General features: G+C 39.8%; 2 protein-coding genes across 2 annotated transcripts in view; both read right to left on the bottom strand.

Moving 5' to 3' along the window:
- Positions 1–722: 722 nt before the first annotated feature.
- On the bottom strand, positions 723–10,707 carry slc7a6os (solute carrier family 7 member 6 opposite strand). Its single transcript, XM_084062607.1, has 5 exons — positions 10,450–10,707; positions 5,747–6,085; positions 4,834–5,040; positions 4,043–4,175; positions 723–1,780 (listed from the first exon to the last, which is right to left on the bottom strand). Exons 1-5 carry the CDS (start codon positions 10,651–10,653, stop codon positions 1,653–1,655), a joined length of 1,011 nt encoding a protein of 336 aa, XP_083918733.1. The 5' UTR covers positions 10,654–10,707; the 3' UTR covers positions 723–1,652.
- A 1,393-nt stretch (positions 10,708–12,100) lies between these two features.
- Positions 12,101–13,300, bottom strand: part of adgrg3 (adhesion G protein-coupled receptor G3) — a 10,981-nt gene continuing 9,781 nt past the window's right edge. The window contains exons 12-13 of the mRNA XM_084062298.1: positions 13,140–13,300; positions 12,101–12,785 (exon numbers count right to left, since the gene is read on the bottom strand). The exon at positions 13,140–13,300 is cut by the window's right edge and continues 168 nt beyond it. Of these exons, the coding sequence (XP_083918424.1) occupies positions 12,670–12,785; positions 13,140–13,300 (277 nt within the window). The 3' untranslated portion in view covers positions 12,101–12,669. The remainder of the gene's footprint in view (positions 12,786–13,139) is intronic.

The following is a 13,300-nucleotide window of genomic DNA, read 5'->3' as shown; positions in this document are numbered from 1 at the left end:
GAGCACTGCGCTGTCGGACTAACGTATTGCACCCGCCTAAACAAACATGTTACCCAACAAACAAGTCTATGAAATGTAGCAATGCCCTGATTATGCAATTATCTATCAGTTCAATCTGTTGAACTTTATTCAGGTGTTGAAATTTTGCTGATGCATAATAGTACTGTACTTCAATTATTCACCAGTGATTACTTTTTTTAAAACGTGGTTCCAGCTGTGTGCACTGTTGTGAAACTTGCTGATCTATGATTACAAATAATTTATTTTATATTTGTATTGATGCACATAGTGCGGATCTGAGAGATCCAGTGTTTACTATGACTGACCTCACTGGCCCAACTCACAGAGAGCAGTGCACACATTAAGTACTGAATATGGCAGGGCTCCAATTCTGTGCAATATACCTGTAGTGTCTTTGTTATCGTAACCAGCTGTACTCCTCCAAAAACAAAGTTGTGTATGGCTACTCTATCCATTTCACCTTGTTATATATAACTACACTGATAAAAACCTTTGTGAACTTTACAAGTTTCTTCTGCAACAGAAGCAGTTCTGGACATGGCTGCTCCGTTCACTGCCATGGAAATGTTTTAGTTTCTCATGCATCTTCCATCTCTGGGATTAAAGATCTATGTTCTATCTAATTTATTGCAGAGTTTATCAATAAATACAAACATTTTGACAATGCTGTTACATTTCCCACCTCATTAAATAATTCACAGTTTGAGATGTTTTACATTTATTTTGAAAGCTTTCTTTTTTTATACACATCTACATATTTACAAAAAAAAGTAATTTCACAAGCATTCAAGAGAACAATCAGAAAGAGGAATGTTGAACAAAAGAAACGCGCACACACGCCCACACAGGAAAAAAAAAACTATCATGCACAAAATGCAAACACCCTAAAATGCAAACGCATTTACGTGTCTCACTAACTTAAGAGTGTCAACTGCACAAAGCATACAAGGCATACCACGCTAATGTGCAAAATTTCTAACGCACATCCACTTTGGAACAAACACCCACACATATATTCACTCCACCCACACATATATTCACTCCACCACGGTAAAAAAAAAAGATGCCAGGCCCTTCCAGATATAACACAATATCGTTGCTGTCAGTCAGAAACCTTGCATGTCCAAATTTCTACTTTTTCTTTCTTCGTAAAATTAAAGCTCATACTGCAGTGTCACACAGAAGTAACAAAGTCACAACACATTGCAATGTGACACGTTGTGATCTTGTACATCTGCTATTTTAAATATATATATATATATAATTAAGTGAAAGTGATAGAGTGGGTCTTTGGGTTTTTATAAATACTAGTGGTCGCGTAAGCTCACAACGCATCGCAATGCGACACACTGTTATCTTGTACATCTGCTATTTTTTTTATTAAATGTAATACAATTAAGTGAAAGTGTTCAAGTGTGTTTTGGGGGTTTTATAAATATTGAATCAATGAAAATCATAACAGGGGCTTGTGACTAAATAATAACTACATTGGATCCATTGGGAAACCCGATTCTTTCCCCCCCATATTCTGAACAGTAACAGGGTTGGACATACAGGGTTTCCACATGACAGTGACGATATACTCTCCAAACACCTAAAGGTATGTTGAACCAATTATTACAGTATATGGCTCAGTCAGAAGCACGATCTGCATCATCATCGTCTTCATCTTCTCCATTGCGACTCAGCTCATGCACCACCTCCCTCTGATAACGCTCCCAGCTCCTCCTGCTGTAGGAGTGCTCCTCTTCCCAGTAACCTGCAACACAGAGGCCAGACGTCACATCAGCCAGCAACCCAATGAGACACCAAGAACACACCTACTAGGGCTGGGCGATATGACCAAAATCTCATATCCCAATATAGCTCATCCCGATACGATATACATCACGATATAGCACATTTTTGGTAAATTCAATTAATGAATAGTTCACATAAAATTGCAATGTGGAAATGCAGTACTTTTTTTCCCATGTATATATTTAAACATTTAGCTGGAATAGAAATAGCTTATTATTGTAAACAACCCAACATTGAACTTAATAAGTCATTAACTTATGGCTCAAGAAGAGAAGCTTTTTCTGAAATGAAGTTCAATAAATAAAAATAAAATTAAACAAATAATTACCTTTTTGTGTAAACAATTCACAGCATTGAAATAAGTAGGTCTTTCACTTATGGCTCCAGAAGCATATTTACTGATATCCAGTATTTAGCTTATGTAGATTAACATTCAACTAAAATGTAACACTTTTTTGTCTCACAAGGCAAAGTCCTCTCCTACTGTACATTGTATTACTACTACTCCTTGGAAGTGAAAAACTCAGAATACATAACGCAGTGGTGGAAAGTAACTCAGTACATTTACTTAAGTACTGTACTTAAGTACAATTTTGAGGTATTTGTACTTTACTTGAGTATTTCTAATTTCCAATACTTTAACTTCTACTCCACTACATCTCAGAGGCAAATATTGTACTTTTACTCCACTACAATTATTTAAAAACTTTAGTTACCAGTTACTTTGCAGATATAAATTATAATATTATAAAACCTACATTAACCACTTCAGCCCTATTTTATAGGCTATTTGAAAATAGCCGATCTACAAGCTCACAACGCGCCACGATGCGACGCGTTGTGAGCTGCTATTTTCAAACATTAGTACTTCTTTTGGTACAAGTACATTTTGATACCAATACTTTCGTACTTTTATTCAAGTAAATTTTGAATTTGGGACTTTTACTTGTAACAGCGTACTTCTACAGTACTGCAGTATTGATACTTTTACTTAAGTACAACATTTGCGTACTTTTCCCACCACTGAGACAAAGATACGGTTCATAGTCGCTTCTTTTGGGCTTGTTTTCATAGACAGGGTTGCTTATTTCTCTCACAAAACCTGGCAACACTGACCAGGAAGTGCTTTCGATCGTATTGTTGACATTGGATCACAGCATCCAACAGTAGTTTAATAATGATGGGGAAAATATAAGTTACACTTACAGAAACAAACATAGATAGGAGCAACACTACTACACTACTTGTGTCGCACCGAAAATAATGTTTTACCGCTACGCGCGGCATCGGGGACTTGCGCAACACGGCCGTTCGACAAACTTTAAATACTCGTAGCCGACGAAAAGGGACCTAACTCTATGAGAGGGACAGAGCGAGAGCGAGGGGAGGGGGGGGGGGAGCGAGAGAGAGAGGGGGGGGGGGGGGGGGGGGGGGCTCGCTGCCCTCTCGTCCCGCGGGTGCTCTGGGATTAATATTATATATATTAATACTATATATTGCGATATAAACGATAGAGCTTCCTATTAAACGACAGACATTTTCTATCGTCCAGACGATACATATCGACATATCGCCCAGCCCTAACACCTACATAGGCTACATATGATGCTAACGATCAAAATATCATGTACATATCTGCCTTTCATGTACGCTATCTGTATATATCTTTATCAGTCCTACTTAACCTGCTTTCTATCTCTTTCCCTTTTCTCTCACTCTATCTTCTCACGGACTACTTCAAAATGATGGATCGCGCACAAAAAAAAAGTATTTTACCCACTGCTTTACACCTGTAAACTGTGATGTGACAAATAAAACTGCTTCTGATTGGCTGATAAAAGCAACTGGAGAAAACCCGAGAAAGCCTTTGGTACGTCTAGAAACCAATGAATGAACCACCATTAATTTCATTGTTTAAAATAATTACTACCGAATTAGGTTGAGGAGATTTCAGAAAAGATTGGCAAATATGGCAGGAAATCTGAAACATCTGCTGATTTTGGAATTACTTTATAGACTTTTGTGCATGGATTTTGCCAAAACATCAGCCGACGCTTTTCCTCTGAGGACTGTGCTCAGTCAGACCACATGCACAAATAGAATAGATGTTAAAATGCTGATACATTACCACATTAAACGACATTGCAAACATTTTGTTTAAAGCCTCATATTGGCCAATGTTATCGCTTGGGCTGCAACTGTGTCACAAAAGTGGACATACCACCGTAGCGCTCCTCTCTGTCGCTGTCTCCATCACTCTCCTCATCTGGGTACTCGTTCCTCCAGTTGCCTTCCTCATTCTCATCATCCTCGTCCTCATACACCTCCTCTTCATGAACCACCTGGTCAGGAACCTATGATAGAAAAAATACATGCTAAAACCTCCAGCTGAACCTCGAATTTCATTGCCGTGTTAAGAGTATAGCATCAAGCAAAGCAAATTACTTAAATCTGCACGCCTTAATGAAAAAAATAATACGTCTATGATAGGGCTGGGCAATTAATAAAGAATATATCAAAACCGAGATTTATAACCAATAACTGACTTATAACCGAATAATCAAGCACTTTTTTCATAATGCTTCTTTCTTCTAGATCAACAAATAGACGGGAAATAATAAAACATATTTTTAACCACTTAACCCTGTATTATAATTTGTTGTACAATGGTGGCGTGCACAAATAGTGAAAATAGCCTATCTGCAAGCTCACAACGCATCCCATCGCGATGCATTATTTTATTTTTTTATAATTGTTTGTTAGTTTCAATGTTTCAAATCTGATTTGAAGTCATATTGCCCAGCCCTAGTCTATGACCAGGCCCACATTCACTGTGATTCTGGGTGATCACTAACCACCGTTTGACCTATTCCATGCCTGCTCACTGCTTCACCCATCGATTCGCTCATTGATTTGCTCACTCCCCCATATACACACACTCACTCACTCCAATTCTCAACGCCGTCACTCATTCATCTGTCTGTCCATCCATCATCCAGCCCATCCACACACCAGTTCTCCCTCGTCTGCGTAGGCCCTGACAGACAGGATGTCCTGGATCCAGCCGGGTGTGGCCGTTTCCTGATAGTAAAGGTCGTAGACGTAATCGTCTTCCTGCTCCCGGTGCTCCGGCCCTTGCTGCTCTGTGGACACACTCAGACGCTCCCGTAGCATCTTCACGTTGTTGCACAGGATCTCCTCTGGGTCCGAGGACAAGGTCTGTGGACACACCGAAATGACAGGGGAAGAGTTACTTAAAATAAAGAATCTTAATTTACATTGGATAGCAGATAGACAGGAAGCTGAAGGGAGAAACTAGGGTAAGTCCATCCAACAGCCTTCCAACTCTGGACATTGTGAGTATGTGGCTGAAACACTATCCGGTCAGTTACCGGTGCACCTCCGGTCAGGTACCAGCTACAATGATGTCCACCGTGCCATTATTGTAGCCATATGGACAAGCAGTAATTTACAGTATTTTTACTTGATCAAATTAAAAATATATAGGGGTTAGGATACCAAGACGGATACCTCAGACAGGACACATTTATTACAACTCCTCCTGATACTCCTTGACTTTTGAGCCACACACACACTCCTGAAAATTAAGTGGTGAGCTTTGTCTGTCAGCTATTTATAGTCTACTGCACAATTTCCTGTTAAACTAATAGAAGCCCTACATTTCCATCAATGTCAAGTCTTACTTGAATTATTAAGTCACTTTCTTTTGTTAGGCGGTCATCGCACCAGATATCAAATAGAGTTCCTTAAATTGTACTCCTCAAATGGTCAATTTTACACTCTTGAGTGAAATTAGCATGTGCGTCACCAACCAAGTGAATGCTGCACCTTGTATGTCAGTGTTACAAGAGTATGGAAAGGGACTGGGAGAATAACAATAGGTGACACATCTGGATTAACTTACCTTGCCAGGAGCTTTGTTCTGGTCCTCTTCATCCTCGTGTACAAGGTCAACCACTTGCACGTCTCCAAGTCCCCAGCATTTCTCCTGTTCTTTCTCATCCCGCTCCGTCTCACCTGCCCTCTCGGAGGAGTCTCCCTGGGGGTTCTGCCGCTCTGCAGGGCTTGACAGCCCCGCGCGGTGGCTGGAGAGGATTCGGTAGCGTTCTTCTCGCCGAGTGCTCCATTTGGCACTCCGTAGGTCCCCGAGGACCCGGTGGGTGCTGGCAGCAGAGGGACGCAGGGCATGGGCCACACGGGGCCGCGCCAGAGCCTCACGGACCTGTGTCTGAACCGGAGCATCCTGTAGATGAGGGGAATAATATATGAAATATCACAGCATACGGAGTCTGAATGGAGCCTGATCATCAAAATACAGCCCTTATGTATAACTACCCCTTAATGGTATGGGAGCTTAAACATTTACAGCCATGAATAATGGTCACACTCGTACCAAAATCACAGCTGTTCTTGTGATGTTGAGAACTATGGCCAGTTCCATAATTATTCAATTTTTAAAACCAGAATCAGTCTGTCCTGATGAAGGTCTAAGGACCGAAACGTAGACTTACAAGCATTTTTTGCAAGTTCCAGACAGTGTGCGGGACCTCTTGCTTTGATTTTATTATCAGAGAATCCCTTCTGAAAATACATTACAAATATATGACAATACTTTGTCGAAGCATTTATGAATGCTGGAGACCACTGTGTTCGTTGGGATCTTCAATGCTGCGGAAATATTTTGTTAACCTTCGCCACATCTGTGACTCAATACAATTCTGTCTCAGAGGTCTACAGACAATTCCTTTGACTTCATGGCTTGGTTTGCGCTCTTGAAACTGAGAAAACAGCCAGCACACAAAAAGACAGTCCTTTTCACATAGTTGTATTTACCTTTCCACGGATAGAGGTCGGTTTGTGCTCTGACATGCACTGTTAACTGTGGGACCTGAGACATGAGTGTGCCTTTCAAAATCATGTCAAATAAATTGACATTTACCAAAGGTAGACTCCAATCAAGTTGTAGAAACATCTCAAGTTTGATCAGTGGAAACAGGATGCATCTCAGCTCAATTTTGAATGTCATAGCAAATGGTGTAAATACTTATTATGCAAATGTGATATCTTTAGTATTTCATTTTTAATAATTGGAAAAAAGGGTTTGATAGTATTATTAGACACAAAATGGGAGAATATTGTAATTATGATCATACATGGTTAGGTAAAAACCTGCTGTGACCCATCATAGTAACAAATGTTGGCGCTTGGCAGATATTCATGCACGTATACAAGATAAATAACATAAATGGTTTCCATTCTTTTATAAAGACTTTACAAAGACAAGAGTTGACAACAGGGTCCCCACACATTTTTAGCAATGAATTTCCAAAACTTTTCCAAAACTTTTCCAGAATATTTAGCCCAATTTCCAGGCCTATATAACAATCATTCAGCGCAATAATGTGTCTCTTACTCCTATGTACAGATGTGCCACTTCAAAACTTCACATGTCCTGCCATCGCCAAGACAGTACATTTTCAGGGGATTCCCAGGGCAATAAGAGGGACAAAGAAGGGCATTTAAAATGCTGAATTATTTTGATGATCACTGCTTTTATGATGCTAATTAATTTGAGCAACTGGTCAAATCACCTTTCGCCTCATAATGAGTCTGACACCTTCTTAAACACACATTCTTTTGTTCTCATGTATATGGATGTCTGTTGAAGGGAAAAACGGGGGTGTGTAGTGACAACTTCTTTTCAGGGGCAAAACAGTGCATTTTAAGGGCAGAAAAGGGAGGAAAAAAATGCATTTTCAGGGGACTTTCAGGGAAAGAACAGTAACGTGTGAAGTTTTGAAGTGGCACATCTGTACAATGCCCAAAGATAGCCAGTGTAGCAAAATAAAGAAATAAAAAACAATAAAAAGTGTTTGGGGGTGGGGCACAGCCGCGAAACCTCGCTCAAATAGAGCCTGCGAGCGAAAATAGGAGGGGTGGACGACGTCGTTGCACGGTTCGTTGTCGCTTGCGGTAGGTCAGGACGGTCTCATTCAAAAACATGTATTTTAATGAGATTTCATCGCCCGCTCGCGTCGCATCACGTCGCATCGCTGGCAGTGCGGATGGGGTGTTACACAGCCTGTTTGGTGAAAAACGACTTATGTTACATATTTCGTGTAATGTTATACATGTTTCTGAAAAGGTTTTGTATTAAAAAAAATCAATAGCCAAAAACAATGCATAGCCAAATATTTTTCCAGGACCCTTGATAAATTCCAGGACCTTTGATGAAGTTTGATCAATTCCAAACCTTTTCCAGTACTGGATTATTTCTTTTTTAATTTCAAAATATTTCCAGGAATTTCATGACCGTGGGGACCCTGTGACAAGTATCTACTTTATTCACCCTAAACTTTTATCATATACAAACCTGGAAACTGCACTACATTTAGCAGTGTACGAAATGTTAGAAAATGTATAGAAGCAAAACGTGGTAGGTAGCAGAATTAGAGGGAAATAGTTATAAGGTTATTAGCATACCAATTTACATTCCATTAAATCTAGATAGTTTCTTTTTCCGCTATAATATATATAATAAGTAATACACTCAGTTGAGCCTTGGATTAAGACTATCATAGATGAATGTTATCGATTTTAACATTTACATATCTATAAGCTAATGTCAAAATCGATAAAAAATACATCTATGATAATCTTGATCCAAGGCTACTGGTGAGTGTGTTTTGATTGTAGCATACAGTGGTGTAAAGTAACTATGTACATTTACTCAAGTACTGTAAGTACAATTTTGAGGTATTTTTTACTTTACTGGAGCATTTCCAATTTTGTACTTTTATTCAAGTAAATTTTGAGTTCCGGAATTTTACTTGTAATGGAGTATTTCTACATTTCAGTATGATACATTTACTTTGATTGTAGCATAGTACTATCTAGATAAAAGTAAAATAATTTCAGCTTAAGTATGGGTATTTCATTTGAAAATGGGACACGCTGGCTGTGCAACGACTAGAGCTGAAGTGACGTATGAATAGATGGCATGATAATGACGTCGTCCATTAGCTCAACGGCTAACTGTGGCAGGAATGTTATTATAGCCTTTTTTTTTACCCCCAGTCAATATGTTACCTAAAATTGGTTAGCTTACCACGACACAGAAAACGTGACTGTGCGTTGTGTACACAATAGTTGAGTTGTACTACATTTAGTAAATACAACTTCTCATCTGCTATGCTAGCTTAAGCTAACACGGTCCTAACAATACCAAGGATTCGTCAGTGACGTCAAAACAAAGCCGGAAGTGCTTCAGACGCTAACAGGATCTGGGCACCTCGATGTAAAATTGGCTATTTTGTCCAAAATTTTCCAAAAATGTAATATTTGTCAAATGTTTTTAAGTAAAGTATACATAATTAGAATATGCTTAAACAAACGACAATTACAATCTAATACGTCTACACATTGCTACAAAACCTGTATATCCAGTCATTTTGGAGCATACACAATAAGTTGAAGTCTAATAATGATGTACCGTGCATGTTCACTACATGTATCCTTAACATTACTTTTATTTATTAACATTTTGGACAAAATAGCCAATTTTACATCGAGGTGCCCAGATGTCCCTAGTGCCCACCTATCCTGTATGCCTTCAGACTCATCACGGGGGTCCTTCAACTGCGTTGTTAAAACCCATAGAGGTTAAACATCGTTTCAAGACCTTATCGCTCGGCTAAAGAAGTTGTGTGATCCTTTAACACGTTGAAAATGTAACAGTAGCGTCGTTGTGCTTACGACAGGATCCGAGGGTTTGTGATCAGCGTTGCCATATTTTGAGAGAAATAAGCAACCAGTAACCTGTAAGCTGATTGTATGACGTTCTGCATAGTAGTGTATAAGATGTAAGATGTCATCATGATTTGAATGCACGGGGATCTCATTTTAAATAAGCCACAGTGCTTCCATGTTCCATGTACTGTTTTCATGTCTTTCTAAATAAAGTATTCAATCAATCAATCAACCAGGTCTAAGAAAACAAGCCCAAAAGAAACAACTACATGGGCCACATGAGCACTTTATAAACCTATGCATCGGCAATTTACCAAGCTCACAACGCGTCACTAACAGCAGCTTTTGTGGATCTACTATTAATGAGGTTGTGAACTTGTAGATTTTCAAAAAGCGTGGTTTACATAATAATTAAAACATTTGAAAGCAAGCCTAAATAAGCATGTACACCTTAGAAACAAGATTAAAAAAAACGCAACCACCAATTTTTAAAAGCAACTTTACAGAAAAACAAGTCCAAAGTCGCTTATGCTGCGATCACACTAGCAGATACAAAAGATACACAGCATATTTGTAGCTTTGTCTCTTTGTAGCTTAAGTTGAAACCAACTAAACTTTTTTGCAGCTTTGAAGCTTTTCTAGCAGCTACAAACCTCGAATGTATCTTTGTATCTTCATCATGTCACTGACACTGGCTTGGCTTCCAATCGAAAAAGAATGGTAGACTGTATCTTTTGAATCTGCCCGTGTGATTGCAGCATTATATTAAGCGGACATGGCAACACTGTTTGTGACGTCACTGGCGTATCCCCAGTGACTGTTCTTTGTAGGGTAGAATCAACGGGCCTCTGGTCTCACCTGTGTTGTCGCCACCGTCGCCACCAGTTTGAACACGGAGTTCTCCACCTCGGCCTCGTCGGGCTCCGGTATGGCCTCCACCGGACAGGGGCTCTGAGACGTGCTGCTCTCCGGTCGGATGCGCTTGCATGCCAGCAGCAACGCGTCGGCGGGGTCGGTGCCCCGCTTCCTTTTGACTCGAAGGATGGTGGTGTTCGGGTCCATGTTTGTTGCCTCTCCGTCTCTCCGCCTCGCTGTGTCTGTCTGTGAGTCTGTCAGCCTGAGTCTGAGAGCAGAGTAGCAGTGTTGCCAGATTGTGTGAGAGAAATAAGCAACCTGGTTAAGAAGCCCAAGAGAAGCAACTTAGGTCGTTGTGAGCTTGCTGTATTCTTTTTTTTAAATCTTGTAGAAAAATGTGAAATATTTTTTTGAAACATTCTAACATGTATTAACTGTACAGAAATGTAGTACTTTCTGTGCCCCCCCCCCCCCCCAAACGGTTAATAAAGTATTCAATCAAACAACACAAATTTGGTATGGGAGTCCCTGGCACAAAATGTTTTCAGATGGGGGTTAGGGGGGCAATTACTTATTAATTTGGGGGTTACTCCTTGACCTTGACAAGAAAATATTTGAGAACCACTGGTTTATTTATGTTTTAAAACAAGCCCAAATAAGCAGTCGCACTTTAGAAACAAGTAGCCTGGTAAACCCTCCCTCCGGAAATCTCTTTTCCATTTGATTTCAATCAAATGGAAATGAGATTTCCGGAGGGAGAGTTTACCAGGCTAAGAAACAAGCCCCAAAAACCGCAACTACCAATATTTACAAGCAACTTTACAGAAAAATAAGCCCAAAGTCGCTTATAATAAGCGGACATGGCAACACTGCAGAGCAGTGTCTTTTGCTTGCCGTAAAGTTGGGCGCATATGTCGCGAAATTGAAAAGGGGCGTGGTCATCAGTGTTGCAAGGAATTTGCATCATTTTCATGTAACATGTTAACATGACTTGTGTATATTAAAATAGACTCCTTTCACAGACGTGTCATAAGTCATAACCTAACAACTCTATCATCATAACTTTAATACATCATGATCAAAACATAGCTGTAGCGCTACACGTATGTTAAATTTATAATGTTTAAATTTGAGCTAAATCAAACTATCTCATCTTTTTTATTGAATTAGCTTCTGCTATGTTTACTATGATAAGTCAACTTTATGAAAAGGGTCCTTATTATTACATATTTAATTTCTGTTTTGAAACAACTTGGTATCAATCAATGAAAAAAAGAAAAAACATTTATTATTATTATACATTACCCTTTTCTACAGGAAAAAAAGCTTTCCAAACAACTAACCAATCTCAGTGCTTTCTCCCCCTTTAAGTAATGGGATCCAAAATATTTATAGGTATAACATATTGAATATCACAAAGTCAGGTTGTCATTGTGACTGATATGCATCACTACTGGCTAAAGCTGTAACTTCATGTGCAAGGGGGGGTCTCAACTTCAGATGTATGAAGGTTGGGAACCACCACAAATGTCCTAGAATTACCAAATACCAGTGTTGACATTTCTCAATGGAAGATTAGGGAGACCACCTTCAACCACTGCAGATGTGTTAATTAATAATAATTGTACCAACTCTACCACACAGATTGGTTAAAATAACATTTTATTCATAAAAATAAGTTCCACATTGCTGGTTTAAGCCCAACACAGTAATAAGTTGCCAGTCTGCCTACTACTCACACACACACACACACACACACACACACACACACACACACACACACACGCACGCACGCACGCACGCACGCACGCACGCACACACACACACACACAGCTACGCACACCAATTCGCACACAGCAGCCCTCACACACCTATCATAATATTTAAACACATCACACACAGGCACCTGGCACTTTACATACAAACACGTACACATAACTGATACACGTACTGTATTAATGCTTACACATACAGTATACTGCAAAGTAATATTTAGAAGTAGGTCCTATGTACACTGCACACAGCAATAACCTTCAAGTACCTCAAAATGTGCTATGATTAATGTGTGCATACTTAGCTATAACGTAGACAGAGGTGCGAGGGCCCGGTCATCGCTGCTTGCAGCTTTAATTTATTTTGTTATTGTTGTTATTGCTGCTACAATATTGAGGTATTGGGTCATTTGAAATTGCATTTGTTTTCGGATTAGCTGAGCCCTAAATGTCAGTTTTTTAAGCTGGTGGTCTCCATCGTCCTGTGAGTGGAGGAGTCTTTCACCGACAAGTTGTCTTGTTGAGACTTGCGAGACAAAGCTAAGGACCACAGGAACATGAACACACCTGAGGGAACAAAAGAGAGTTAAGTTCAATCACAAAAATACTTTCCAGCCATTTGTCCATCCATTCATTGTCTAAATCAGCGGTTTTCAACCTGTTCTGGATCAGGGCCTACTTGAAAATCTTGAAAGTATTCGCGACTCAACCATCTGTTTTTTTGTGTTCCGGCTTGGATCAATGGGACCAACGTAGTATAGCCTATACGTTTCTATTTATTGGTATCATCATTGTATTATCATTATAATGTTTTGCCAATTATTTGGGGGCCCACTTGCAATACCTTCGCGGGCCACCAGTGGGCCCTGGCCCACAGGTTGGGAATCACTGAGTGTAGATGAAGATTAGAGACACACTGACCCTGCAGAGAGTTGAATATGGTGAATAGGTAGAGCCCTGAGAGGGGGACGGAGGTGTAGGTGGTGAGAGCTAATGCCCAGGGTAATCCCAGCACACAACTGAGGCCTAGGACTGTGGCACAGTCCTTCCCAAGCCTGGCCCTCTTCTCTCTGTACATCTTC

The sequence above is a fragment of the Gymnoscopelus microlampas genome (genome assembly GCF_963454915.1).
Source record: "Gymnoscopelus microlampas genome assembly, chromosome: 1".
Lineage (NCBI taxonomy): Eukaryota > Metazoa > Chordata > Actinopteri > Myctophiformes > Myctophidae > Gymnoscopelus > Gymnoscopelus microlampas.
The sequence above is the reverse complement of the archived record's forward strand: the minus strand, read 5'-3'. Positions and strand labels throughout refer to the sequence as shown.